The 25,765-nt window shown below is 40.7% G+C and overlaps 1 protein-coding gene across 7 annotated transcripts in view; it reads right to left on the bottom strand.

Moving 5' to 3' along the window:
* Positions 1–25,765, bottom strand: part of inpp4b (inositol polyphosphate-4-phosphatase type II B) — a 311,501-nt gene that overhangs the window by 33,541 nt on the left and 252,195 nt on the right. For all 7 annotated transcript variants that reach the window (XM_049567168.1, XM_049567159.1, XM_049567186.1 and 4 more), the window contains 4 exons: positions 24,635–24,739; positions 20,239–20,347; positions 10,821–11,004; positions 2,335–2,658 (listed from right to left, as the gene is read on the bottom strand). In XM_049567168.1, coding sequence (XP_049423125.1) covers positions 2,335–2,658; positions 10,821–11,004; positions 20,239–20,347; positions 24,635–24,739 — 722 coding nt within the window. The remainder of the gene's footprint in view (positions 1–2,334; positions 2,659–10,820; positions 11,005–20,238; positions 20,348–24,634; positions 24,740–25,765) is intronic.

Raw genomic sequence — 25,765 nt, forward strand, 5'->3', positions numbered from 1 at the left:
AAACCCATATGGATAGAATTGAAACAATGGATTGATGATACATATAAGGTAAGTATAAACTTAACTCCATCACTTTGTGTAACAACTTGCACAGTGATCCCACACTGAGGTACCCCAAGAGCTGGATAGTTTTATTATCATCACTAGCATTAAAGAAACTCATACTGCACCATTGGAAAGACACAAAACCTCCCTCTATACACCCTTGGAAACGCTACATGTTGCATATTCTAAAAATGGAGCAACAGGTGGCTAAAGATAAAAGGAAAGCACAACAATTTGATAATGTTTGGAATATAATGATTAATGCTCTTGTAAAGAAATAGGAATGTTTACTCATCTTGTCTGTCTTTTCTTTTCCCCTCCATTCAAGGTCAGTTAGGTGGAAAATGGACAATAAGACTCATCGATTTATTCCCACTGTAATGTGTGTGGCTGTGTGTGTGATTGTGTGTGTGTGCCTTTGTGGGTCTATGTGTGGATGGATGGGTGAGTGTATGGATAGCTCGGTGTGTGATTGTGTGTCTCTAAGCTTATGCTAGGATATATATGTATATGTGTAATGTGTTTGTACTTTGTATTATATTGTCTCTGTTTTGTTTTCTAAGTGTGTTATGATTTTTCTCTTGTGATAAATGAAAAGCAATAAAAATAATTATACAAAAAAAAAAAGAAAAGAAAAGAAAACACACCAACTATTCTGAGCTGTAATACTTATGGTGAGACGCAGCTTCAAATTTTACACAGCCCCATTGTACACCATTACTGAGGGGCAAGCTTGGTCTTAGCAAGTGATACTCAACTTATTGTCCACAGGCCCCCAATGGGGTTCTGGGTGGCCACCCAACTATTTACTAATTCACAATGAAAGCAAGTTGAATAAAAGCTGGGATTTTTTTGTACTATTAATATAAATGCGGTGCCATAGAAAGCATCAAAATACAACACGTTTATCAAAGACAGTGCCAGGAGAGGATCCCCAACAGAGTCCTCAACTCTTAGAAAAGCCCCTATGTACACCTGACTTGTGTGGAGCTTCTGCGTCTGGCCCCTGGCCTCCTGTCACTTTGCAAAATTGTCCCCCAAGCAAAGCAAGCTAAGTGTCCCTGGTCTGAGTCTCCTCAATGCATTAAATGTGATTCAGAAATTGGCACACATGAACATACGTTTTGGAAATGTGCAGAGATGCAGGCATTTTTGGAAGAAGGGAAAGATGAAGTGGTTGCTTTAATAGGATATGATTTGGAGTTATTGCCTCCTCAGTATATTCTGGCAGCCAATACCGATGTGAATACTCATGTATATAGCAAAAAAGACTATTTTCACATTTTGGTTTTCTAAGGACGTCCGTGCGCTGGACGACTGGTTATAAGGAGGTGCTGAAAATACTCCCTCTATAAGCTGACCTGCACCCTTCATGACAACATGGAGGGATTTATTAAGATATGGCAACCAGTCTTAGACACAGTGAACCCCTCTGAACTGGACTTGGTTCTATCTGATTAATAACACTGGAACTGTCTACAGCCTGGGTCTTCAACAGGGGCTCTGCCAAATTCTTGTTTGATAATTTTCTAATTAAAACATGTCTGAAAATACACATTAACACAAATCCAACATATTTTAAGAAAAGATAAATCGGCCTATTCATAAATAAACATTCATTTAGAGTACTTGGCACCAATGACCAACAACATCAAGGCTAAATGTTACTCATGAATCCTTGTGCAATCATGTTGGCTTCTAACGCTAAATCCCTGTGGGGCACTTATCCATTACGGCAAGGTGAACTAGTCATCTAATAGTTATCCATTTACGTACTATTGAAACATATTGGCCAGTTGGCTGTATAATTATTTCACGTGTACATGCTTGTGGACCACAACGGGTGATTTAGTAACTCGTCTACCTCACAAACCAACTGCTAAAGTGCAGAGGGTGAGGCTAACGCACCTTGTCGTGCTACAACTGCTGCTGACTTAGCAACAGGCAAGCACAAACAAGAGAAGACCAAAAAGTATTCAAGGCATTACCTAAAGTGCAATTTAATTTTATATATGTAGTACATGGTCACTGCTCTGTCTCTATTTGAGCTTAAGGGTCCTTGGCCTGAAAAACATTGCAGAGCCATGTACTACAGCATATCCTTGTCATCTGAGTGTAATTATTTTGCCTGGTGGTGTGTGTTTTTTTTGTATTATGTGTGTAAATTTCTGACTCCTGCTGTTTTTTTGTCTTAAAAACGTTCTGTATATATTCAGAACTGAGAGTATATGTAATTGTGGCCAGCATTAAAAAAAAAAAAAATTAAAAAAAATTAGCAGTCACACTCACCCATTCCTCCTCGTCGTACTCTTTATGGTGTGGTATGGAGTCTTGGTGCTTTAATGGCCCACCTTCTCCTCTAGTCATGGTCTGAGATCCTTCCACGTTATTACACACAGGTGTGTTGTCAGTGATCGACGTGGTTGGACTGTGGCCTGGAAGTCCCTGGACTGGGCTCTGGTTCTGGTCCTGTTGGATGTGGCCTTGGTGTTGGCCTCCTTGCACCACGTTTTGCTTCTGGTTCTTGGAAACGTATCCGGGTCGTGCTGCATGCAGTGCCAAGAGCGCACTTTTGACCAATTCATCCTTAAGTGTGTGAACAAATTGTTCTGTCTGCAGCAAAAAGAGAGAGAAAAAAGACACATACCGAAAGTTATTGTGGGGAGGCACAACAAATTAAAATTTAAGTGCTGAAAAAGCAAAAGAGACAGAGTAGGAGAGGGATAGAGAGAGACTGTCACACCGGCGGGGTGAGTGGGTGGAAGAAAATACAGGTGGAAGTGAGCTTGGAAGTGGGTAACTATTTACAGAGGAAGTGAAGAGAAACAAAGAAAATGAAAACTCTCCTTCACCATATAGTAGCTGCTCTCCATTACTGCAGCACAGCCGGTGAGCAACGAAAACAGCAACAAACAACAAACAATTCAATTACTCCTCCTCCAGCCTGCTTCTCAGAGGAGCACACCTCCTTTGATCTCAAATTCACCAGCTACTGTAAGTTGATGATGATCCCGGCACCACGGAGCCTCATGCTCGCTCTCGCCACTGAGTAAAAAATGATAAGAGCTCTCAAGAGTAATTGAGTTAGCCCCGCAATAAGCAATTTTATTACCACGGCAAAATGCAGCCGAACAAAACATGAGCCGTGCCCTCCATGAAAAGAAACCTGTGAGATCATTATATACATACAGTGTATTTGCTACACAAACATTCTTTTCCTGTGCCCTGCCTCCCTGATGTGGACTGAACAGTGAGCTTGTTGAGACTGCTCGGAGTTGAGGAGACAGCTTAGTCAGCAAAGAAGTAGATGAGTGTGGAAAAGAACCTCAGGCCAGAGCAGCCTGTTCCAGCACTGGCTTTGTGTGGACGTCATAAGGAAGTGATTCTGAACTTTTTTGGCTTGTGACCCCTTTAAAATGAAGCAATGTCGACTTTTGAGCCCTTTTTAACAGGCTGCGTGAGTACATGACCTGTCAGCAGTTTAATAAAGGAGTGACTGTGACATCTGCCTAATTTATCCATTACTCATCCAACCATCCAGTATAACATAAGAAAAAGGCATTAGTATCAGTAAAGAAGGTCAGAATAAGAAACATAATTTTTTCTCATATAATCATATCTGGTAGCCCTTTGGTGGGTTGAGCCCCGCTTGATGGAAGCTACTATCAAAAGGTTTTGTGCCATTGAAGGTCGGCAGCGCACTCTGTTGAAGTGAGGCTTTGACAGTTCAACAAGAAAGATCTCTTCTCTCACATTTAGCATTTATTCCACTACGGGTGACTTTCTGATATTTCTTGCTGCTCTAATCTTCAATGTCTCTTATATTCACAAATCTGACATTACCATGTTTGACCAGTGATCTCTCTGCCTCTTAAGCCAATCAGGGGCATCAAGATGTTAACTGAGAGTTGGCATCATATTGAGATGAAAAATACAATTTGCTTTGATCAAACTGTTCAGATCAAAGATCTGAAGCGAAGCCATCACATCAGACAGTGCTGATTCTGACATTTCTGTCTTTAGTTGTAGGTTCAGTTTGTTGCTCAGTTCGGTACAAAACTAGGACTCCAAAAGAGCTGCTTTATAAGGTTAATACCTCAGCACATATATGTTTTGGTGGCTTTTGCGGTCTGTCAGGAAGCTTTTACATTAACTCATGCCACATGTCCACTGCATGGTGCAGCAGAGCTCTACTGACTTGCTCTCTTTTGGTTTTCAATTGGCAAAAGTTGCGGATAGTCACTGGTACGTTTTTTTTTTTGGTACCACCTTGGTTGAGGTTCCAAGCAAGCTGAACTGCTTCTAGAAAGTGGAGTTAAACAACCCAATCACCAGAAAAATATTAGCATTGTACGTTTCTGAAAACCATGGATATGTTACAAACCTTACGTTTCTTCATGTTTCAACAACGTTGTGGTTGGGTTAAGGCACAAAAAAACACTTGGTTATGGTTGGAAGATCATGTTTTGCTTAAAATACCTGCTTTTTATGGAACGGTTTTGTTTTTTGTTGGTCTTTAATGGTGGTCTACAATGCCAACATACTCTTCAGGTGACTGGGCTGAGTTCAAACACCACTGATTCGTCAGAGGGAGCCATCACTAGACTCGTTACTTGCGTGTCATGGATCATCTTGCACAAACCCACCATTTTTAAACAGCTAAGCTACCGTCAAAAGTGACTACATTTTTTTATTCACTCAAAACTACACCATATACTACGCTTTACACTAATAATGATAATAATACATTATACTTATATAGAGCTTTTCAAGGCACTCAAAGAGGCTTTACAAAATTAATGGACAAAACAAAAACAGCAGACATGCAAGAGGACAAATAATGGATGAGGAGAAGAAACTGTCAGTCAGTGATTGGAAGCTGTGTTGAACAGATGAGTCTTGAGAGATTTTTTGAATATGGAGAGAGATGGGGAGTCTTGATTGGGGTTTGGGGAGTGAGTTCCAGAGGGTGGGAGCAGCGATGGAGAAGGCCCTGTCCTCCCAGGATTTGTGCTTGGTCCGGGTGGGGTGGGGCAGGAGGTTGGCATCGGCAGAGTAGAGTGTGCGGGTGGGAGTGTAATGATGGAGGAGCTCAGACAGGTATATACTACGTACACTACACCATACACTATGTTGTACAATCGATGAAGTGCAGACATCGTTGCTGATTAAAGGATCTAGTGAGTGTCACACTAAAGATGTTGTAATGGCACTTAAATGCAGCATCACCAAGCCAATCAGCGGAATATCCTGCCTACACTAAGGGGATACTATTTGCTGTGGAGAACCAAATACAGAAAGACCTGGGAGCAAAAGTGGCTCGAGTCAAGTCGACAGAAATGAGGCAGAAAAAGAAGCCCTCAATCAGTATTAATGATGATCAGATCTAGTCATTTGTTTGAACACCAGGACCATCACCAGCTTACAGGCATAACTCCACTACGACCAGCGTCTGCACTCTGGGCGTCATGATCAATCTCCTATCTTCATATTGGCCTTTATGTTTGAATAAGAACTCTATTGTCATACTCAAGTTGATCTCTTCTTTATTAAACTGCAGCTCCCAACACTGACTTCTTACTTTGACAACTTTTCACAAATCTGACTCATTATAGCTTTAACTGGGAAGAAACTGCTTAAGAGTGTATCTTTCACACTGCTCCTCTCATGATGCAGCTACAGTCTGTTTCAGTCATTAAAAAAGCAACACATTACTGGCCCATCTGAGTCTGGTGTAACTGTTCAGCTCTTGATTTAAAAAATATAAAGGCTGTTATCCACATAGAGAGGACCATGTGATGAATGTTTGAGCAGGGAAAGCAAATGATGACTACACTTAAAACACCATTGTATTTAATTCATATCCATTTTAATTGCCTTGCATGGATCCAAATGAGTTCCATTACTGCAAGTCAATGGTGTGAAAGCTGAAATCTATGGATAAGACGGCGTGTGCAATTGCCTGAGAACAAGCACTTCTGCTTGAATAGTATTCTGTGACACAACTGTAAACAAGGAAGCATCATTTTAAAGATAAAAAACATCCAAATGACTTCAAAAATGAGCCACGATGGATTCTGCAACCAAAACACTTAACAGGAACTGGGAATTCAAAATGTAAATTCATATTCAAATTGAACTCTGCTTATCTGACCTCGATGTTAATTTGCAATCTATGAAACCATGTATTATTCATTATCTTTCCTGAGATGAGTGAACAAAGCCACACACGGTATTTAAAACAATCTGGATCTTATTTGCACTTCTTAACCACAGGGTCACAGCAGTCATGTATTTGACTAACTTATTTTTCTTATTAATGCAGCCGTGCATCATTGTTGTGGATAAAAGGGAATTGATTACACTGCAACCGGCCAGTCATTCAATCCTACTTCGACATATTCAGCCAGCACCAAGGCTTGGATCTACAGCGGAGTGCAGAAAACATTTTAATGATACACTGTACTGCAGGATCCATATAGATACTGTGTTCAAAGTGAAATATCAGAGGTGCACTCCTTTGGGCAAAGGAGGAAAGCATTGCAGCGTCATTCTCTTACCAAGGCTAAACCAAAGCAACTTTGCTCCTCCACGCGCAGAAGCTAGCTCTTCCACACCTACCTGTTTTAGAGATCTGAAATGCTCAAAATCCCTTGGGAGGAATTCTGTTGCTCGTCTTTCTTCAATATATCTGCTGATATGATCTTGACTGAGCAGAAGTGCAAGTCAGAAAGTGCCTCTGTGGACTCCTACTGCGAAAAAGTAAGTTACGTTTGATCTAAAAAAGAAGAAAACTGTAGGAATCTATTCACCCCGAATGGTTTCGAATGGTTTTACCCTGAAGGATGAGGCTGAGTTAAAAATAGAGCTTTTTCACTCAGTGTAACTTCACTTGAGAAGTGAAGGGAGGCTGAATGGATAGAGCTGGTCAGATTCCAACAGCACTTGGCTGTGAGGACACTTGCTCACTATTGCGTACATGACCTCTATACACCATATAATCTAACATAATCATGCATAGACGATCAAACCATAGCCTCTTCCAGGTAACCGTTACACCAGAGACATATAGCTTTTCCCAGGACACAGCTGGAGGGAGGGGAGACGCGTTGCAATTGCCTTTTCACTGTGATTATCATCAGAGTGAAATTATTATTATCATCATCCACAGAATCATCACGATATATAGAGGAGCAACAGCGCATCTGCCGTGCCATAGCCAACTTTAATCAGAATGTGCCCAGGAAAAGTATTCTGGAGTGAAATATCACATTAGGCCTCCAGTCAGGTGGTCTGAACCAAGAAGGGAGAAGTCAGAGGCAGCGAGTACTTGATAAAAAAGGTTCTTACATCACCCTGATTTTCTCTGGAGGTGTCTCATCTTTCCCAGATTCTCTGAACGTGTGACTCACTGTCTTCACTGAAGAGACTTCACACACACCGCAGTGACGCACTCTAAAATGCATCCACCTTTACTTATGTGTCTGTGGGAAGGATGTCAAATATCTGTCTGTGTGAGTATGATATTTTTGGGGGAGTTATTTTCATTATTAATTAATCTGACAGTTACTTTGTTGATTAATCAGCTAATGGTTTTGTCAATAAAATGTCACAAAATGGTGAAAAATGTCCATTATCATTCCAAACAGCCAAAGCTGACATATTCAAATAGTTGATTCATTATTCAGTACAATGCACTGTGAAATATGATCAATTAATTAATTAATTAAAAAAAAAAGCTAATTTTATTTAACCAACAGCCTAAAACTGCCTAGAGACAACCAGTTTACTATCATAAATAAAGACTAACAAAGGGACCAAGGAATGTTTGGCTTATTTGTTTGAAAATGATTTAAACGATAAACCAATCATCAAAATTGTTGAAGATGGGTTTTCCATCGACCAACTAATCAATTAATTGCCTAATATTTGCAGCTCTTCTGTTGTACAGAATCTTAAAAGAATAGTTTGATATTTTGGGATCTAAGTTTATTTGCTTTCTTGCCAAGAGTTCAATGTGAAGACTGACCAAGCTTTAGAGGTGTTGGTACGCAGATTTTGTTACCTTTGGAGTAGCTGGTTCCCTGTTTCCTGTCTTTATGCTATGCTAAGCTAAACAGCTGCTGGCTGTAGCCTTACATTTATTAGACAGATACAAGAGTGGTTTTGATTTTCTCATCTAATGCCGGCCTCACACCAAACAAGCAATCTTACTGTCAATGATGCCATGTCATGAGAGTTTTACTAGAAGTGTGATACGCCCTGTGATCTTGATCGCTTGGTGTAAGGCTGTCATAAAACTCAGTCCGAGCTGTCTTAAGTCAGTCTTTTTCTCGTCTTGACGTTCTGAGTAAAAGTTTCCTTATTCTTCTGCGTACACTCGACGCAACATGCACGCAGTTGCTCCGCAGTTGCTGTGTGCCCATCATAGTTCTGTGTCCTGTTGGTCTATGTCGCTATGCAATTCCCTGCCAAAGTGCTTGGGGGCGCGGTGTTCTCTTAAATACCTACCTAGACTCTGTGACCTCTATGGTCGTTCCTTGTTCATTGTCTGTTTATCTTCCGGCTTTGCTCTAGTCACAGTGAAGATGGCGACCAAGACAGAAAGACGGTTGCTGGAGCTCGAAATGATCGACATTGAACAACAAATGCTCTTATTACAAATGTTACGACAATAACGAAGGGAGTTGTGACTGCGCCGATGGTCTGTAAGCCCGTTGAATGGCTCGACTTTTGAAAATGGCAGTGTTGTGTGGTACTGCAGCAGGAAGTGAAACCTTGTGAAATGCTGGAAATGATGTAGTTTGAAGGACCAATCATAGCTCTTGCAGTCTGCGTTGGGTCTGTGTTGCCTTAATGCGTGGTTACAATTTTTGGCAGGTGCATGCCATGTCTCTGCGTTGGTTGCAGATGGACGCAATGCCTCCACAAAGCCCTCTGCATTGTAGGTTTGCAGAAGCATAGACCTTGCTTAAGTCAAACATATTTAATATTATTAGTATTACAAGTCTCGGTTCTCTTATACTGTGGAAAAGGAAGAGAAACTGGTAGAGCTATGGAGTGAACAAGAGCCTGTGTTTATTTCGGCGTGGACCTGATCCATTAACCAGCACTTATTTTAGTGAGAAATCTTAATGTTTGAAATGTTTCTCATTCCTACGGTCTTCTCCAACTGAAATACTATCACTAACCAACAGAGGCTGGGAGCAAGTTGAGGTGATGAAATCTAAAAGTTTGCATGCCAATACAGGTTATTAAATTGATGCAGAATTAACAAGAATACTGTTGACACATGACGCCTTTTGTCTCTTGCTTTTCTAGAGTTATGTTTTTATGCATACATGTAAGGAATTGTTAATATGTCATTTCTTAAAGGGAGTTTGGTTTAATATCTTCCACCAGAAGCAGCATGGGAAATAATCTCAAAAGGAATCTAGTTGTAGTTCCCTCGTCTAAAACCTTCTATTATAGTGTGACTAAAAATTCACATCGCCTTTAGATGTTGGAGGGCGTCAGACGTTAGTATTTTGAAGGTCTTTTCAGAATCTTCTTGTGTATAGTAGGCATTTAAGTGAGAAAGCAAATAAGCACATTCCCCAGATTGTCGAACTATTACTTAAAGTCTTTTGTGGGGAAGTTTGCGGTTTAGTCAATATGAATAAAACAGATTAGACTTAACTCGTGTGCACAGGTGTGTACATGCATGAGCAGGCAAGTATGAGTCTGTGTGTTTGTACAAAAGACATAGGTATCTATGTGTGTCTTTAAAAAAACAACAGATTTTCTTGATAGATGACAGATGTGGAGGAGGAAATACTGATATAAAACGTGTGATGTTCATGATTGCAGTCTTTGGGGCTTGAAGACAGTGATGTCACTTGAACATCAGGTTTCAAACACACACAGAAACACACAGTTTCACACCTCCGACGCCGTCAAGCACACACACACATACACACACACACACACAAACACAGCTTGAGATTTTAATCAGAGAGCAGCCCTGCTTGTGCTGACCAGGCCAGGGGTTTACTTGGCCGATGTGAGCGTGTCTAATCAAGGATGAGAGGAAGTGGTGACAGAGCGAATGTACCAATTAAGCAGGCTGATTGGGCTCTATTCCACTGTGGCAAAAACAATCTCTCCCACAACAGATTGCAATCTGACAGCACCAGATGTAATTCATTAATTATACTGATAAAAACGCCTCAACTCCATAAACCTCCATGCTGCTATTCACTTTTGTTAGTTTGGCGTTTTTATGATGAGTTATGGATTTTTCCTGAGGTTGTCTGTTTAGTGTGTGCATGTGTGTGAATCAACTGCTGGATTTAAAGTCATTTTCATCATTTGTAAATTTCACTGTTTTGTTCGCAATACAACAAGCAAAGTAATATTACGAGGGCTGGTACAAAGTCTCGCTTGTAGGATAACTCCTCTGAGGGGGTAAACATTTAGAGTGTAGCAGTCGATTCAGACCTATACATCCACCTGAATAGTCCTCTGATTGCAACTCTACCAGGAAAACTATTGGATACAGGCTTAGAAGCAGAACCCCTGAGCAAATAATGAAGTTGTTTTTGGATGAGTTTGGGTTTAAATGAACTTATCGCCACAGCTAAAGATTAATTTAAGAGGCTTTTCAGGCTGAGGTATTGCCTGACAATGTTTAGTGATGTGTCCAAGAATAAAAGGCTTGGTTGCAGCAGCTCGAGGCCAAGAGGAATAAAGGGAAAGTATAGATGGAAGTGTGGAGGGTTTGGGGGCTGCCTCACCTTGTCAGAAAGGTTCTTGAGTGCATCCCTCAGTCCAGGGGAAGAGTGCTCCTGGGCAGCCTGGAGGAGCTGGTCCGCTAAGCTCGTGATGAGAGGTTGGAGGAGGCTCATGGTGCTGAGTACCTCCTGAGCTTTGGCTGTGTGCTCTGGGGAGTAGTAGATACACTGGTAGGCAGTGCTGAAGCTGTGGTGGAGGAAAAAACACATCAATTCAGATTTGACATTCGCTGCAGTCGCACGGCCGTGAACTGGATATAGGAAATACATATGAAAGTGGCCCAAATCTGATTCAAAAAGAACTGGGGCACACTTGCTTGTGATGAGATTGTAGACATACAGTACTGGGCAGAAGCTCGTCCCACGTTTGTTTAGATAAGTGCTGCTGGGTTTTATAGTGTCCACTTGCCAGCGGCGTTTGCCAAAACTAGCAGAGTAGGAAGAGACAGTATTTGATATCAAACAAGTTCCAAGCTGCCCCGCAGCATTCATTGGTTGACCTGCTCCGTCTGGCTACAAGATCAACATTGACACCAAAAATCCAAACATACACAACTGATCAGGAATAGATTCTCCATTTTTTTTTTCCTCCAAGGTGCAATTAAATAAACGTTGAAGCTTTTCTACACTGATATGTTTTGTGGTTAGACCATCTCTAACAAAGACCGTTTTGAAATAATAGCACTGCTGGTGTTGAAAACATTAAATCTATTTTATTATTAGAAAATGATTTATCTGATTGCCTTTGTTTGTTGTGGAGTGTGTTGCTTGGTGCACTTAGCTGTAGCAGCTCTAAACTCCACTGACCTACACCTACGTCAAGCCTGATCGCCCTGCTGTGAATAACAAGCACAGCCTTCTTTTACAGCTGGCAATTACATCTATTTGTATTTACCTTGCATCACAGGTGTAAATTAGTCCCTGACTATGAAGATAAAATTAAATAGTTTGGCTCTGGAGCTTGAGGAAGTATAAATGCAGGTTTAACTCTCACTGTTACCTTACAACAGTAGATACATTTCAAAACAACTCCTTTTAATCTGATTAAAACAGTGAGTGCTTGATTGTCACTTTATTATGTCAAACGTTTATTCTTTGTGTCGAGGTCAAGTAACGATAAACAGACAACCAGCTGGTTTTCACTGACTATAAACATAGTGTAACGGCACACTAATTTTCTGAGCTCATTTCATTGCGTGTCCACTCTCGCTGCCAGGAAAATGCACAGCAATGCTTTCCAGGCACTTGGCCTGAACTGTCAAATTGGACCTGCAGTCCAATGTCAACCCATTTTCGCTTTATGAATAATTAATCCCTTCTTCATTTCTAGGGAGCTATTTAATCTCAGACAAAAACACCTTTTGTCAGATCCTAGATTCAGGGCAAATCACTCCAATCAAACATTCTCCTCGGGTAAAGTTCCAGTGACTTTCAATGAGTTTCTGCTGACTTCCTGCCATCAGATATAGCGTGGAGCGAGGCAGTCATTTGCAACCCTCCCAGCTAGTTTAGAGTCAGCTCTGCAAGCCTCTATGTAGGCCAGACCCCAGAGCCAGATCCTAAGGCATAATTGACATAAGAGAGTGAGGGAGAGAGATAGAGCGCGCAAGGAAGGGAGGGGCACATACAAAGGACTGGCATAATACAGTATTCTCTGCAGCACTCCTAATATTTTCAGCGAGGGAAAGAGTGCTTCTTTAGAAGTCACCCTGTGTGGAACAGCACTACCTGATCTATCAATAAGCGCGAAAATCTGAAGGCCTTAAGAAATTAGGCGTAGTAGGTACGAGCAACTAACTATGTCTTTGACTGGCTAACTTTAAAAACTTGGCCTTGTCATTACAGCTAATGAGCTCCCTGGAGGTCTACCACCCACAAGCTCAAGGCTAATCAAAGGAATCACTAAGTGAGAGAGAGACACGGGGCAAACAGTGTGAAATACTCAACCGTACAGAACACCACCATGCGCACTTCTGTTATCCCCACTTCCATAACCATACCTTCAAATGCTAAGGTTTCAGCAACAGTGAAGAGCATAATTGAATAATGTACTGCAACAAAGTAAAGTCTGCAAACCCCTTTCATCCCTGGTGAGCTTACATTCGTCTTATTACATTATGCAGAACTAAAGAGAAAAAAAATCCCGAATGACTGCAACAATACAGATACTCCAGGAAAGAAGCAAAGGAGAAAGTTGTTGGAAGAGGACAATTGCTTCAGCGACTGAGATTCAATAAGAGCCCTGTTGACTCATAAGTACAAATCCAATCCCATTAGGAAGCCTATGCAGGCAATAATGAATGTTGGGACCTGCCACCTGATGCTAGACGACAGAATTGATCCCCTCTAAGGCTGGCTAAGGCAAGGAACTTTAATTGCCTCATCAGCATTGCTGTCAGTCCAAATGGGTCTACCAAGACAGCAAACCATGAAAAGGTAAAACAGCATAAATCTGTGAATGCAAACTTGATGAGAGGCCAAAGGGGATGCTGCACACGAGGATCTGATTGTCATTTCAAGCCTCAGGTTTGTTTTCCATCCCTGATTTAATTTGGGAGTGATGTGTGCCAAGTATTTAAAACATGCTGCCAATAAAACAGAAGGTGGACATAAAAATGCACAATATCATCCAATACGACAGCCCTGCAAAAATATACTACCTTTGTGGATCTGATAATAGTTAACTTTTGTAACGTAATGTCTGAGGCCACACTCTGCGGTGTCATTAGAGTGCAAGATATCCTCCCACCTAATCTAGGTCTTAGGTTAGTGCGACTTAGCCTCGAGCTGACTCAGAGCACACCTGAACTCATAAAAGGCCTCCTTCTTCACAATTCCTTTACCTTTGTTTAAAGGAACTCCCAGAAGAACTTGTTATTTACGTTTGTTTGATGGTAGAGCTATTTCATGCTGAAATCTGGATGCATCTCATTTACGTTAAACATGTGGTTCTAATGCAGTCACCATTTGATCAGACCATTTGGAGCGTTTGATATCCATAGTGTTCTTTTGCCTTGCGGCGGGATATTATCTGTGATGATCACAAAGAAAGTGGAAAATCCTTTGAAAGTGAAATAAAAGGTTGTTTGTACTTGGAGTATAAGTTTGCAGATGCTTTATAACGGCAATAGTATAGCATGTATGAACGTTCGTTGATATTCATAATGTCAATGTGAGCAATTTGTCCAGCAACTATGCAAGCTTTAAAGTCTGTATGCTATTTATGAATATTTATGTGAGAGTCTACAGACCTAAGAGACTCGTTAAACTTCCATACATGCAGTATAGAGCGTTTCAAATAAACTGGGTTTCTTGTTTTTACCCCCCAAAGGGACAAACTAAGGACTAACACTTGGATCTGGAGGGTTGTGTTTAAACATAATGATGCACAAGTTCAATTTTACCAAGCCACAATGTGAAATAAAGATCAATGAAACTCAGGCTTCTTGTATGTTAGAGAATCCCTACATGTGTGCAGACCTGCAGCATCATAAGCAGAGCTTTAAAATTGTATGCCAGTTAAATCCTCTCGAATCGGAGCTACAATGGATGAAAGAGGCTTATTTTTGCAGACTGTGCAAAACTGCATTAGTACACATAAATTATATATTAGGACTTGTTATGCTAATAGTGACCAGCATATTCATCTACAGCCACCTGCCTGCTCAAACAGCACTTTTGTCACACACACACACACACACACACACACACACACACACACACACACACACACACACACACACACCCCCATTCATTCATATTTTACTGACCTGCAGACACATCTAGGTAAAAAAGTCCTAATCAAATTATGGCACAATTTCCAGGATTTAGAGTCAAATTTTAAATAAGGTTTTTATAAGCATCTCTCAACTACACCAGCTTGCATGTATGAAGGCCTTTGCTTTTAGCTGATTAACTCCCTTTAAAACCATCTGAAGGTGGCAGGTTTGTTTTCATCTGAAGTCCTTAATTTGTGTGACACATTTTGTCAAACTTCAATTACATGTGCCACATCTACACAGCTTCCCAGTGTGGTGCACATGTGGCTGTGATGAAGGGAATGATGTTCAGTTGTAGATAAGAATCATGACTCATCGTATCAATGTGCTGGTTTAGTGGTGTTACTGGAAAAAAAAATAGTTTGTTATTAGACTTGTCTATTACAGTAAGTATGCTGGACTGAAACTGCAATTGTCCGCATCCTGTGAGAGAATATTAGCTTCCTCTTGGCTGAAGCTCCTCCAGACTCCATTACATGACATCCGCACATCATTGAGGGGAGAGCTATGCTTTTAGAAAGAATTGCTGCCAGACCCCGACACACTCACTTATAATGTATGATAATGGATTTTTCTTAATCCCACCTCATTTCCATGTGCACCCTGGGTGCGCCACACGCCTCCAGCCATGAAAATACTGAAGGTGTGCTGCCACTCCCTCTGCACAATGCATGGTGCACTTGACTGCACTTTCCAACTGCACTTTGATTCAAGAAATTATCACCCTTGGTCTTTGAAAAATTAAAAAAAAAAAGAGCACTGGATTTCCAGGAAACAGCAGTCATCCATAAGCTCACACATCGTTGGCGCAACACTTTATCAGGTAAACTCAACTCGAAGAGGGGACTCTACTAACAGATTACTAAAACTAGTGTGTCCAGGATGAACTTCCTCCTTGGTTTTCCTAAATGATCAATGGGAATTGGTTATAACAGTAATGAGCGGGAGAAAACCACTGGGCCCAGCGGCCTAATTAAGCCAGCATCTCCAGCGCATGGCTAATTAATAGTGGAGAGGAAATTAATGAAGAGCTTGTGGCCTGCTGCTGACAGCCAGCAGGAGTAAAATGCAGCTACGTCAGCAGAGAGCCCTGCAGCACTCCAGGTGACTGCCAAAGCCTCCTTCGTCATTTAGACAGCGAGCTGTAATCATGGTTCTTACACCAGGCGACCGCCCCACAGCCGAAGTAAAAATATACAGTCTTCTATAAATACATGCTGAAAGATCTGATCTAAAAGCAGCTTCTTTTAAATGCCAAACTCCATCTGTTGTTGAATCCTCCACTGGGCACTGATCTCACATCAGTTCTCAGAGTGACAGCCAAAGCTTCCCTCAGTTCAGACACAAACTAGAAACCCTGATCTGAGACCAGATAAGGCTCAAAGGTACTGCCAGCACCATCGCCCACAGAACCTTGAGCAGGCTAACTCCAGAACAGGCAAAAAACTTACAAGCTGCTGTCCATCAGCATGGAGTCCCAGCCACTGCCAATGTCCTGTCTGTGAAACACACACACACAGTAATCCTGGGAGGAAGTTATTTTGTTGGACAACATGCTGCTAGTCACATTAAATCTGAACATTGGCCCCAAGAGACGGTGCGATGTAGTTTCAACCACTTGCTGTGTCCCAGAAATGTGTCATTCGACAGTTCTGCTGGACCAGGAGGCCTGGCAAAATGACAGTGCTTCCTTCCTCTCTGCTGCAGTGGACAGAATTCAAAGACACATGTAGAGAGGAGCTCCTCTGCACCAAGTAAGTGCAGCTGACCTTACAAACAAGAGCCTGACAGGCATTATACTTCCATACCTAAGCAATAAAAACACACACACACACCAACAATACAGGTAGGAAAAAAATTGGCAGGTTCAGGTTTCATAAAACATGGCACCAGAAAAGTGTGTTGCATCGTTATGCAGATTAGCTGAATAATTCAAAAGAGGCTGTTAATGAAAGATTAGACCACCTCAGCAAATCCACAGCTATGTCTATGGGGTTCAATTAAAAACGGATAAAAATCCAGCGACTTTTAAAACAGCCATTTAAGTGGGACTGCATGCATTAATGAAAGATAAATGCTCTTGCCCTGTGTGTACATGTGCAAGGTTTCTAGAGGAATACTAAGTGTAGTTATTGATTAAACTCTTTCCTGGCCCATCCTGAGAGACAAACTACATTGCATACTCTGGTCATTGCCAAGTTTGGCCAATGCAGGTTTTTAATGGATCTGGAAAGAACCCCCCTTCCTCTCTTCCAGTGTCCAGGGAACAAAGACAAATAGCTCTTTTATTGCCCTCCTGGTAACACCTCTGTGCTCAGGTTTTCCTTTTTTTACCCTCCCTCAATCCTTTTCCATCTTCTCTTTGATGAATTAATATCACATTGAATAGCCAAGTCTCACATCTTGCCGATTGTTCCCTTTTTAATCAAATGTGATTACAAAGGGCTGCTTCTGAAAGGCGAGGAGACACACTGGGAGAAGTATGATGAGTGTCTGCATGTGCACACACACAAGTATCGTTGCCACTCAGATAGGCTGACTTTCCGTGCAATTAAGTGACTCTTAACTGGACCTGCGCACATGACTGCAGTACTTCACATTCACAAACACACACGCGACTGGAAAAAATAAAAAAACGCTCATTGGGTCCTTATAGGCTAAATGTTTGGTCAAACATTTAGTGCATGCATAATAAAAGCAAAATAAACCATGAAATAATGAATGTTCCTCATTCAAAGTAAACACGCACCTTCATTACAATGGCAACGGCGAGTGCTCTGCGAAATCACAGAGAAACTGAGTTTATTCCTATTTCTGACAATGACTGACAAATGACTGCATTCCAGGTCAAACACGGATAAGGCTCAGCGCAGGCCGCAGTCAGTTAGCCAGGCGGAAAATTGGAAAATTTAAGCTACAGTGAGTCATTAGCTAAGTCAAATATGAAACAAAAAGCTCTGTCTCCCTGGAGAATTCTTTCTGAAGTCTAATCTCTCGTTCAAAGAAAATGATTTCACTTCAGTGGATTCTCAAAAAATATGCTACCCTTATCATAGTTCATGCTAGCAGATAAAACTGACCATCTTCAGCAAATTCGCTTGTGCACTTTAGCGTAAAGAAGTCCTTTCTTTAGTTTTTATCATCAGCAGAGGCCCCCAACTATTTTCCCATCAACTTATCCATTTCATACCCACACCTCAGCCCTCTCCATCTTGCCTCTCTTCCCCTCTTTCTTGAGCTGCAAACTCTGTAACTAATTGGATCTGGCATGGTCTGTAATGACTTTGCGCTCTATGGGGAGCTTTGGGAAAAATCACCCTTCATTTCTTCTGGCATCACTCAAGTGACCACATACTGAACTCCAGTGACATACACCTCCATCCTGCATCTAAAGGGCAAAGACAGCAAAATTTACAGGATACTGCTGATCTCAGGATCGAAGAAGTCATGGACATGTTCCCCTGTAGTGCACTTTCACTCTGTGTATGTGCGTATACATTTTCTATGTGCATCTGCATATTTTTAACACAATCATAGTAGTGTGATCTCATTTAATTCAGTCAACCTTGAGTGTTTGTGGAGCTGGCTTCAGTCAGTCAAGGAGACACACAAGACATATTTTCCCCATCAAGCAATCAAGCAGAGAGCTGGTACACAGCCACAGACCGAACGCAATCTAACACAAGACTCAATCTGGGAGACTCAGTGTGTCAGTGAGAACAACTCACAAAAAGCTCAAAAAGCTCTGGTTTGAGCAATGCCTGTATTTTGCTCAGACTTCTCGGTACATTACTCATAAAAAATGTATGTTTTGTCAGGCAAAGGATTCGATCTTTGTAAAATATTAGCAGTATGTAGTAATGATTGATTGTTGCATTGCTTGTTGTACACTCATCAAGCAGTCACTGACTGTGTTTCAACGTATGGTCTGTATAATATAACAGTTAGTATATCTAACAAATTAGTGCCCCCAAACTAGCATCATCACTTTATGTGTGCTTAATGCAAAGTCACAGGTTAGATTTATGCTAGCTAAATTATGCAGGTTAGGTTTAGGAACACAAAACATAGTGCGACATGCCTTAAAATAACTCAGTAGTTCACTTTCCACGTTCAACTTATAGTGGATTTGTCAGACTTGTTCTTTGACACATACACCTCCCCAGTCTACCTCTTCATGCAGATGTTGGCTCTTTATGCTACTTCCTTCTTTACTCTTGTCGGCACATTGGTCAGGAGACTGCAGCACTCCTGATTACGTGGGTTATGTACGAATTCTAGTGTATTACTTTTCGCAGGTATATGAGTACAGCCTGCTACGTGTCCATGAACATTTATATTCCACTATTATTCCAAATTTGGCTGTTCCAATTTGATGAAGGTCATGTAAACAGCATATGTAACAGGGTCAATTAAACTGCAGTAATATGTGTGTGACAAGTCAAATATACATTTGTAATAGTATTATAATTCCACAAAATTTGGTTTAGTTGTTATTACCTAACATGCTAAGGCCTCTGTACACAATAAGTGGAACATTTAATAACCAGTTTTTGTACCCCTATGTTCACCTTTGGGGGTATCCCACCTATAAAGGGCGTCTCCCGCCTTATCTCTCCCCTTTTGCTGTTGTGCTACATGAGAGAGGTAAGAGACATTTCTCACGTGCTAATTTCTGTGTGCTAGTGCTGTTAGGCTATGATTATAAGTTAATTTTATGCTAACATAATCTTGTGTCGCTTGATTTGGGTAGGGGCTGGAGTTTGCATGGTTGTGTGTGACAGAGGATTTTTGTTTTTGCCACCTGTTGTCAGGAGAGGCATAAACGGCGATCACCTCCAAAGATATCAAGGCTGGAGTAGTAAGCAGAAGCACACCTACTTTTAAACATTACAAAAGATTTATCAACGGGTTGTTGCTGGATATGTGCAAATATGAAGTATTTATTAGGACGTATGTCATGGCTGCATGTAAAAGGAAGTATCAGTGGAATATTCATTATCGAAGTCATGTAAACAGCTTAGTAGGAATATTTTGTTTTTCAGAATAAGGACAAAGACCAGAATATTTTGCACATGTAAATTAAGTCATTGAGTACAATTCCTGTTCAATTGTACCCATATTTTTTGTAATGACAATATCAGTACTACACATGACCTCAGATGAGAAATTGCCTCATTCGTTACAAAAAACTTGGTCAGATCATCTGTTCTTTTAATTTAAGCATTTTAAGAGGTCCAGCTGGCAGCAAAATGTGTGGCTCTTCAGTGACATGTTAACTAACAAACAACTTCAGGATAGAGAGAAAAAAAACAGCTTGAACAGCAGAACCAGTGCAGAGGAACTTCTGACTCAACAAACCTTTTCCATCATGTCTGTTGCCTCCAGTCAAATTGAGCTGTTGGAGCCAGTGGAGTTCCAGTCTAAATTCAGCATGGCTTGGCTGTAAGTGACTGTATGGGGCTTGGAAAATCAAGTCCATAGGCCAGGGACAAATTTGTCTGCCACTATCAATTATGCCCAAGTTAAATTCTTTTGTCAATAAAAGCCTGTTTCCACCTCAGCATGTGTCCTGTATTAAATCACCCATGCTCCCTCTAAACAGCACGGTTGGCAAGGTGTGTTTTTTTTTTTTCCCTTACCTCTTTTTCTCTGCTTCATATCTGCTGAGGAGACGCTGCAGACCTCCACACTTGAAGCCCTGGAAATGGGCTGCAGGGGCACCGACAGTTACAATGTCATAGAATGCATCTGTGAGGAGAGAAAATAGAGTTCATGGGATTAAGAAAAGATGTATAATATGGTGCTTTGGAAACATCAGCACTAACAGACCTTGAGGCGAGAAAAATGAGATAAATTATCCGAGTCAAGGTGTAAAAAATACTTAATTTTGAGTAAGATTTTGCAAAATATCCTCTCTGGCAAAGCTCTAATAAGTGTTATATCAACAGTTTGTGATGCCACATGAGGACTGTGTCAGTATTTATGAATATGCCATGCAGCTGTGGCATGCAAGGCTTTAGTTCACATTAAAAAGTCAAAGTTACATGGTGGGTTTCCTGCAAGGTGTTACCTTTTGTAACCTGCACATAGTATTTTTTAAGCCCACACATACATCATATTTATGCACAAATAAGGGGCATGACATTATTCTGCACTCTGTCAGCAGAGTTTCTTTTAGGTGCACATATTTCATGTTGATTTATCTTGTGTCTATATGGCTCTATTGCTAGTCATTTCTCTCTGGCCATCTTTTGGTCTTAATGTAGCGTTGGTCCCATGTTGAACCAGAAGGACGACCAATGTCACAGCGCTTCATTCCAATTTGCACACCGCCATCACAAGTAAATAAACACTTCACAGACGGCTAGGCGGACACAGAGGTGCTTACAACAAGCCTTGTTTTGAATGAGTAATGGATGAGGCCGACAATTAAATCTGGGGAAAAGAAGGGAGGGGAGAGGGAGGTGGACAGGGGTTTATGGGGTTGAATATTTTGGTGTGGTTTAGTGCCAGGTCGGTTAATGAACACCTCCGGGAAAGCAACAGTGCACAGCTCCGACCGCAGGAAAACACTGCTTGAAAAATCGTTGAAAATAGGAATTAATGACATGACACAGCTCCAAGTGCTGCCACAGACATGTGAATGACCAACAGCCTCCCGTCCCCTAACAACACCACAATAGACCAATAGTGGTTTGATGTGGGGGCTTCGCTACTACCCACTGCTCCTTCCATTAATTATCCCTGTGCCTGGCCATGAGGCTCCCTGTCCGCCACACGTTTGGCCTCCAGAGTTTTCGGATGTCCAAGTTCCCTTAATTGGTTCTCCCACAGCCGAAGTACACTGAAATACAATGGTGAGTTTCAGAACATCAAGCACAATGACCAATTTGTGCTTGATTTGCCTGCTCCTTCTCTCTCACCATCCTTTGCTCAATATATCAACAACAGAACGAGCCGTTTAAGTACTGAGAGGACAGTTGCTCTCTAAAAGAGGAAATTGATTGTGGCGGTCAGGATGAGTGGTTATAATTCATACTTAACCCATTCCACAATCCTGTTTAACAATGACAAAACATCCTTTTTGACCCAAATGACTGCTGAACAATGCTCCGAGTGAAGCTTTGCCAAGCTGAGCTTTTTAGGCTGGAAATATTTTTGCAGTTGTCATTTTGGAGACAGAAGACAGCCGTTCTCGGCAAAACAAATGAACACTGTTTGGAGCTCCAAGTGTTTTTTCTTCTCTCCGATTTCCTTTTCTTGCTGGATGATCAATAGACAAAATGAAAATGAATGGTTCAGGGTCGTTGAGTGGATTGCATAGCCAAACTCAAGGAAATGCATCACTTCAGAAAATCAAATGGAACAATAGAGCAATTGACTACAGTTGGAAACTGAGACTCAGCTCCATTACTGAGCCAGTTTCATTGTTTCCTGTGCCTGACTGATTGCAATCATTTATTGCATCTCTTTTTGCTTTTTAAATCCAACAAAATGTGCAGTTAAACAGCAGTTCACTATCAAACAAGGTTATAACAGAAAATTAAACTATAAGGTACCTTCATATTCAGTCATTTTGTTACAGCATTCCTGTCACTGGTTTTCCGTACATGGAGCCACTAGTTTCTGCCTAATCTTTCACGTCAGACAGCCATTAAAGTCAAGTTCACTTGATTCTAAATCTACATAGGTGCATATGGTGTACTTAAAGATTAATTTTTGTGATTTTTGTTTTGTAATTTTTTACCTTTACTGGTTAAATGACAATTATCATACAGACAGGAAATATAGACTGAGAGAAAACAGGGGAAAACTACATGTAACAAACTACAAAATGACACCTTCCTACTTTATTAGAGCAAAAAATATATTTTTTAAAATATCAGTAAGATATTTAAAGGTATACTATGCAGGGTTTTCGGTTACTGTTTGTAAACACACTCGCCAGCAAAAGTTAAAGTAAAAGCTAATCCTAGATTCACTCTAATTTGGCGTTTCACCTTGCTATATATGCATTGTTCTTTTCCAGAAGGGTTTAGACACAGTCTTGCAGACTACCCACTTCACTACTCGACACCCGAAAATGAGTATCAACATTAAGTTTTATACCCAAGACAAGTTTCTTCTTACCGCGTTATCTATAAGCTGCCACAAAATGTTGTGCAGACAGTTGTGTTATTACTGTATCTACATTACATACTGTACAGTATCACTTGCATGTTGATGTTATTTTGTTTCCTGTTAAATATACTGATCATATATACACATGCATATATTGATATAAATGTGGGTATGGATAACAGATAGAACGTTTATGATGTATGACATGAATATGCAGTCATCATTCAAAAGAAAACTCTTCCACATGAGGACTGACAGTACGGGGTGAATGTCAAACTCACATTTGGATGATTATCTGCACACTGCATGTCAAGTGATGTCTCTTTTCATGAGCTCATAGACATTTAATGTAACCGACTTGTATGTGAGATGATGTGCAGTATGTTTAAGGTGAGAAAAAGGGGAGAAGAGACAGCTTATGCATTAATTGTATTAAATGAAACATTTAGTACACTATGGTAGTTATTTTCTTTTTAAAGATTTACTGGGTTTATGTAGCATATATTTTCATATATCGAGGTTTTGTGACTTAGCTATTAATATGCTAGTTTAGATCTCTGTTTTTACCCAGATTTCTTAATTAACACAATTAAGCCGATGGGAGCAGTGCGTATCCTGCAGGTACTCCAGATCCTACTGTAGTGGAGTTTACACACAGACACATCAGCTACAGCACCACTGCCTGGAATTGAGTCAAGGTGTGAATTGGCCCCACAGAGGGTAATTATCAGAGTGTCTATCAATCAATTGACAAACTCCTCTAAGGCTCGTTTTATCTTGATTTTCCCTTTTTCTGCTGTGACAGCGCGAGACAGGTTTCAGGTTGTATGATGACTTGATTTTACTTATTTTATCTGTCATCCCTGATGTCTTCGCTGAAAGAAGCACAGTTTATGTCAAGGTTTTGTCTGTCTTCAACTTCCCATCAATCATCTGGCGTATAGTTGAAATGGAGCCCACTCGCAGGTAGCGAGGCAGCAGTTTAGTTGCCTTAATACAGTGAGACAGTTCCAGGGCACTGCCAGCTAGAGAGCAGCGGAGGAGGAGACAGCCCAGTCTTTCTCTCAGGAATAACGCAAAGGGCTTAATTAGTGTTTTGTGTGTTTTTCTGAGGCCAAGTTAATTTTCACCTTTCAGCCCAGGCGATGACCTAGAACCAACCTGTCTGAGCCCTCTGAGTATCTCTGACAGATGGAGAGGTCAGGCATAGAAAGACAACAGGAGGTGACAACCACAGCAGCTTATAGAAATGCGTCAGATGAAACCACCTTTACACAACACCTGCTCTTCAGAATAGGAATGTCAGCTTTTGTTAATTTTGCTTTCAACACCCTGACATCCATTAACCAGTTATTAACCAGTGAATTTTTTAAGAAAGGCCTTTCCTTTTAGTCTGGCACTCTTCTGACTCAGTAAACTTTAGCAGCTCATGTCAAATCAGTGTTCATTTAGATGTAGTGAGATTTTTGTGATGTTTTGAGATGTCTTGCATGTTAGCTTTGCTGACAGACAGCAAGCTAGCTGCGTTAACATGAAAAAAACTGAGGAGTAGCTTAAGCAGCCTTATATTTCTACAGTGAGTTTTAGCTCATCGTTAAGCTGTCCCGTTCACTGTCACTCCTCTTGTGCTGTTTAAGGCTGCAGCAGTTCACTGTTTTCAGTGAAAAAGCACTAAAAACCCACTGCACGTTATCTGGTCAGCACCAAACAACAGACAGACAGTTAGCAACTAGCTGCTAAATAAACCTAGAGGAGCATTTAGCAGCTAAATATTTCCCTCAGAAGTTGGTAGACATTAACAAAAAAAAGAAAAAACTGAACAAAAACAGAGAGAACACTGGACTTGTTTTCAACAGGTCAAAGTATTTGGTGCAATAACAGGTCTAACAGACGTCTAAAGCAGAAGTGCAATACCTGTTTTTCTGGGGCACGTCACCCTCATCCTCTGGGTGTGCAAGTTTATTGGGATGAACTCCAGAGATTTCTGGGCTTTGCAGCAGCTTGGCTTGAATGAACGACCTAAAAAAAAAACAGAGAGAGACAATTATATGTCATATTATCCTAAAATATACCTGAGTTAGTGGATGTTTCAAAGATAAAAACATCCCTATAAAAGCTTCTTGTGTTATAGAAAGCCCTCTTCGATCTTTCCAACATGACTGCTTTATATGGCTTTTCTCTTTATTACCTTGTTTATGAGCGTATGAAGTGAGGCATAAAGACACAGGAACAGATTAGCAAACATTAGATAATAAATTGGATTGATGTTCAAATGTTCTCTTTGATTTTCCAATGAAAAGAAAACCCTGGTGTAATCGACTGACTTGAGATATATTTAATGAACAACTGAGTGACATAAGGGAATACATAGCACCAAATTAAAATCCGTTCAAATTAGAGTTTGTAGAAGCAGCTGTAGTGTGGATTCAATTACACATTGTGAGGGTGTGATTGTTTTCACAACTTAATTGCCACAATATTCAAAGTAAAATGGTGGCAAACACAGAATAAAATGACCATTTTTATTTGTCTCCAGTGAGTGGACGCTTAATAAGTATGCTTTAAAAATGCTGCAAGAAAAACAAAGAACAACACAACTAAAGTTTCAAATTAGTAAAGCTCAATTTACCCGGATATTTTCCCAAAGAAAGCATAACTGTAACATAAAATGTCACAGATTACACAAACACTGTTCAAAGCAGTAAATAACAAGTTATTTATTGTTTTGCATTGAGTTATGATTTAAATAACATTAGCCCTCCGAACCATTCTACTTTTAAATGCCTGTGCAAGAATGCTGACACACACTGACGTATATCAGGTAGAGGATGTATCAATTAGAGATCAACACGCATCTCAAACGTAGCTCATTTTCAATCAACTGCCTATAACATCCTCTAATGAGCAGTGTAATCCTTTCAGCACAGGATTTTATGCCCTTTGCAGCCACGACTTTGTTCGAAATGTCCAATTAAAAATTTTCTGACAAACGATACTCTTTGTTCGAGGCTTATATTTAAGCTCGGAATCACAATCTGGCACTTC

This window comes from Epinephelus fuscoguttatus, linkage group LG3, assembly GCF_011397635.1.
Source record: "Epinephelus fuscoguttatus linkage group LG3, E.fuscoguttatus.final_Chr_v1".
Lineage (NCBI taxonomy): Eukaryota > Metazoa > Chordata > Actinopteri > Perciformes > Serranidae > Epinephelus > Epinephelus fuscoguttatus.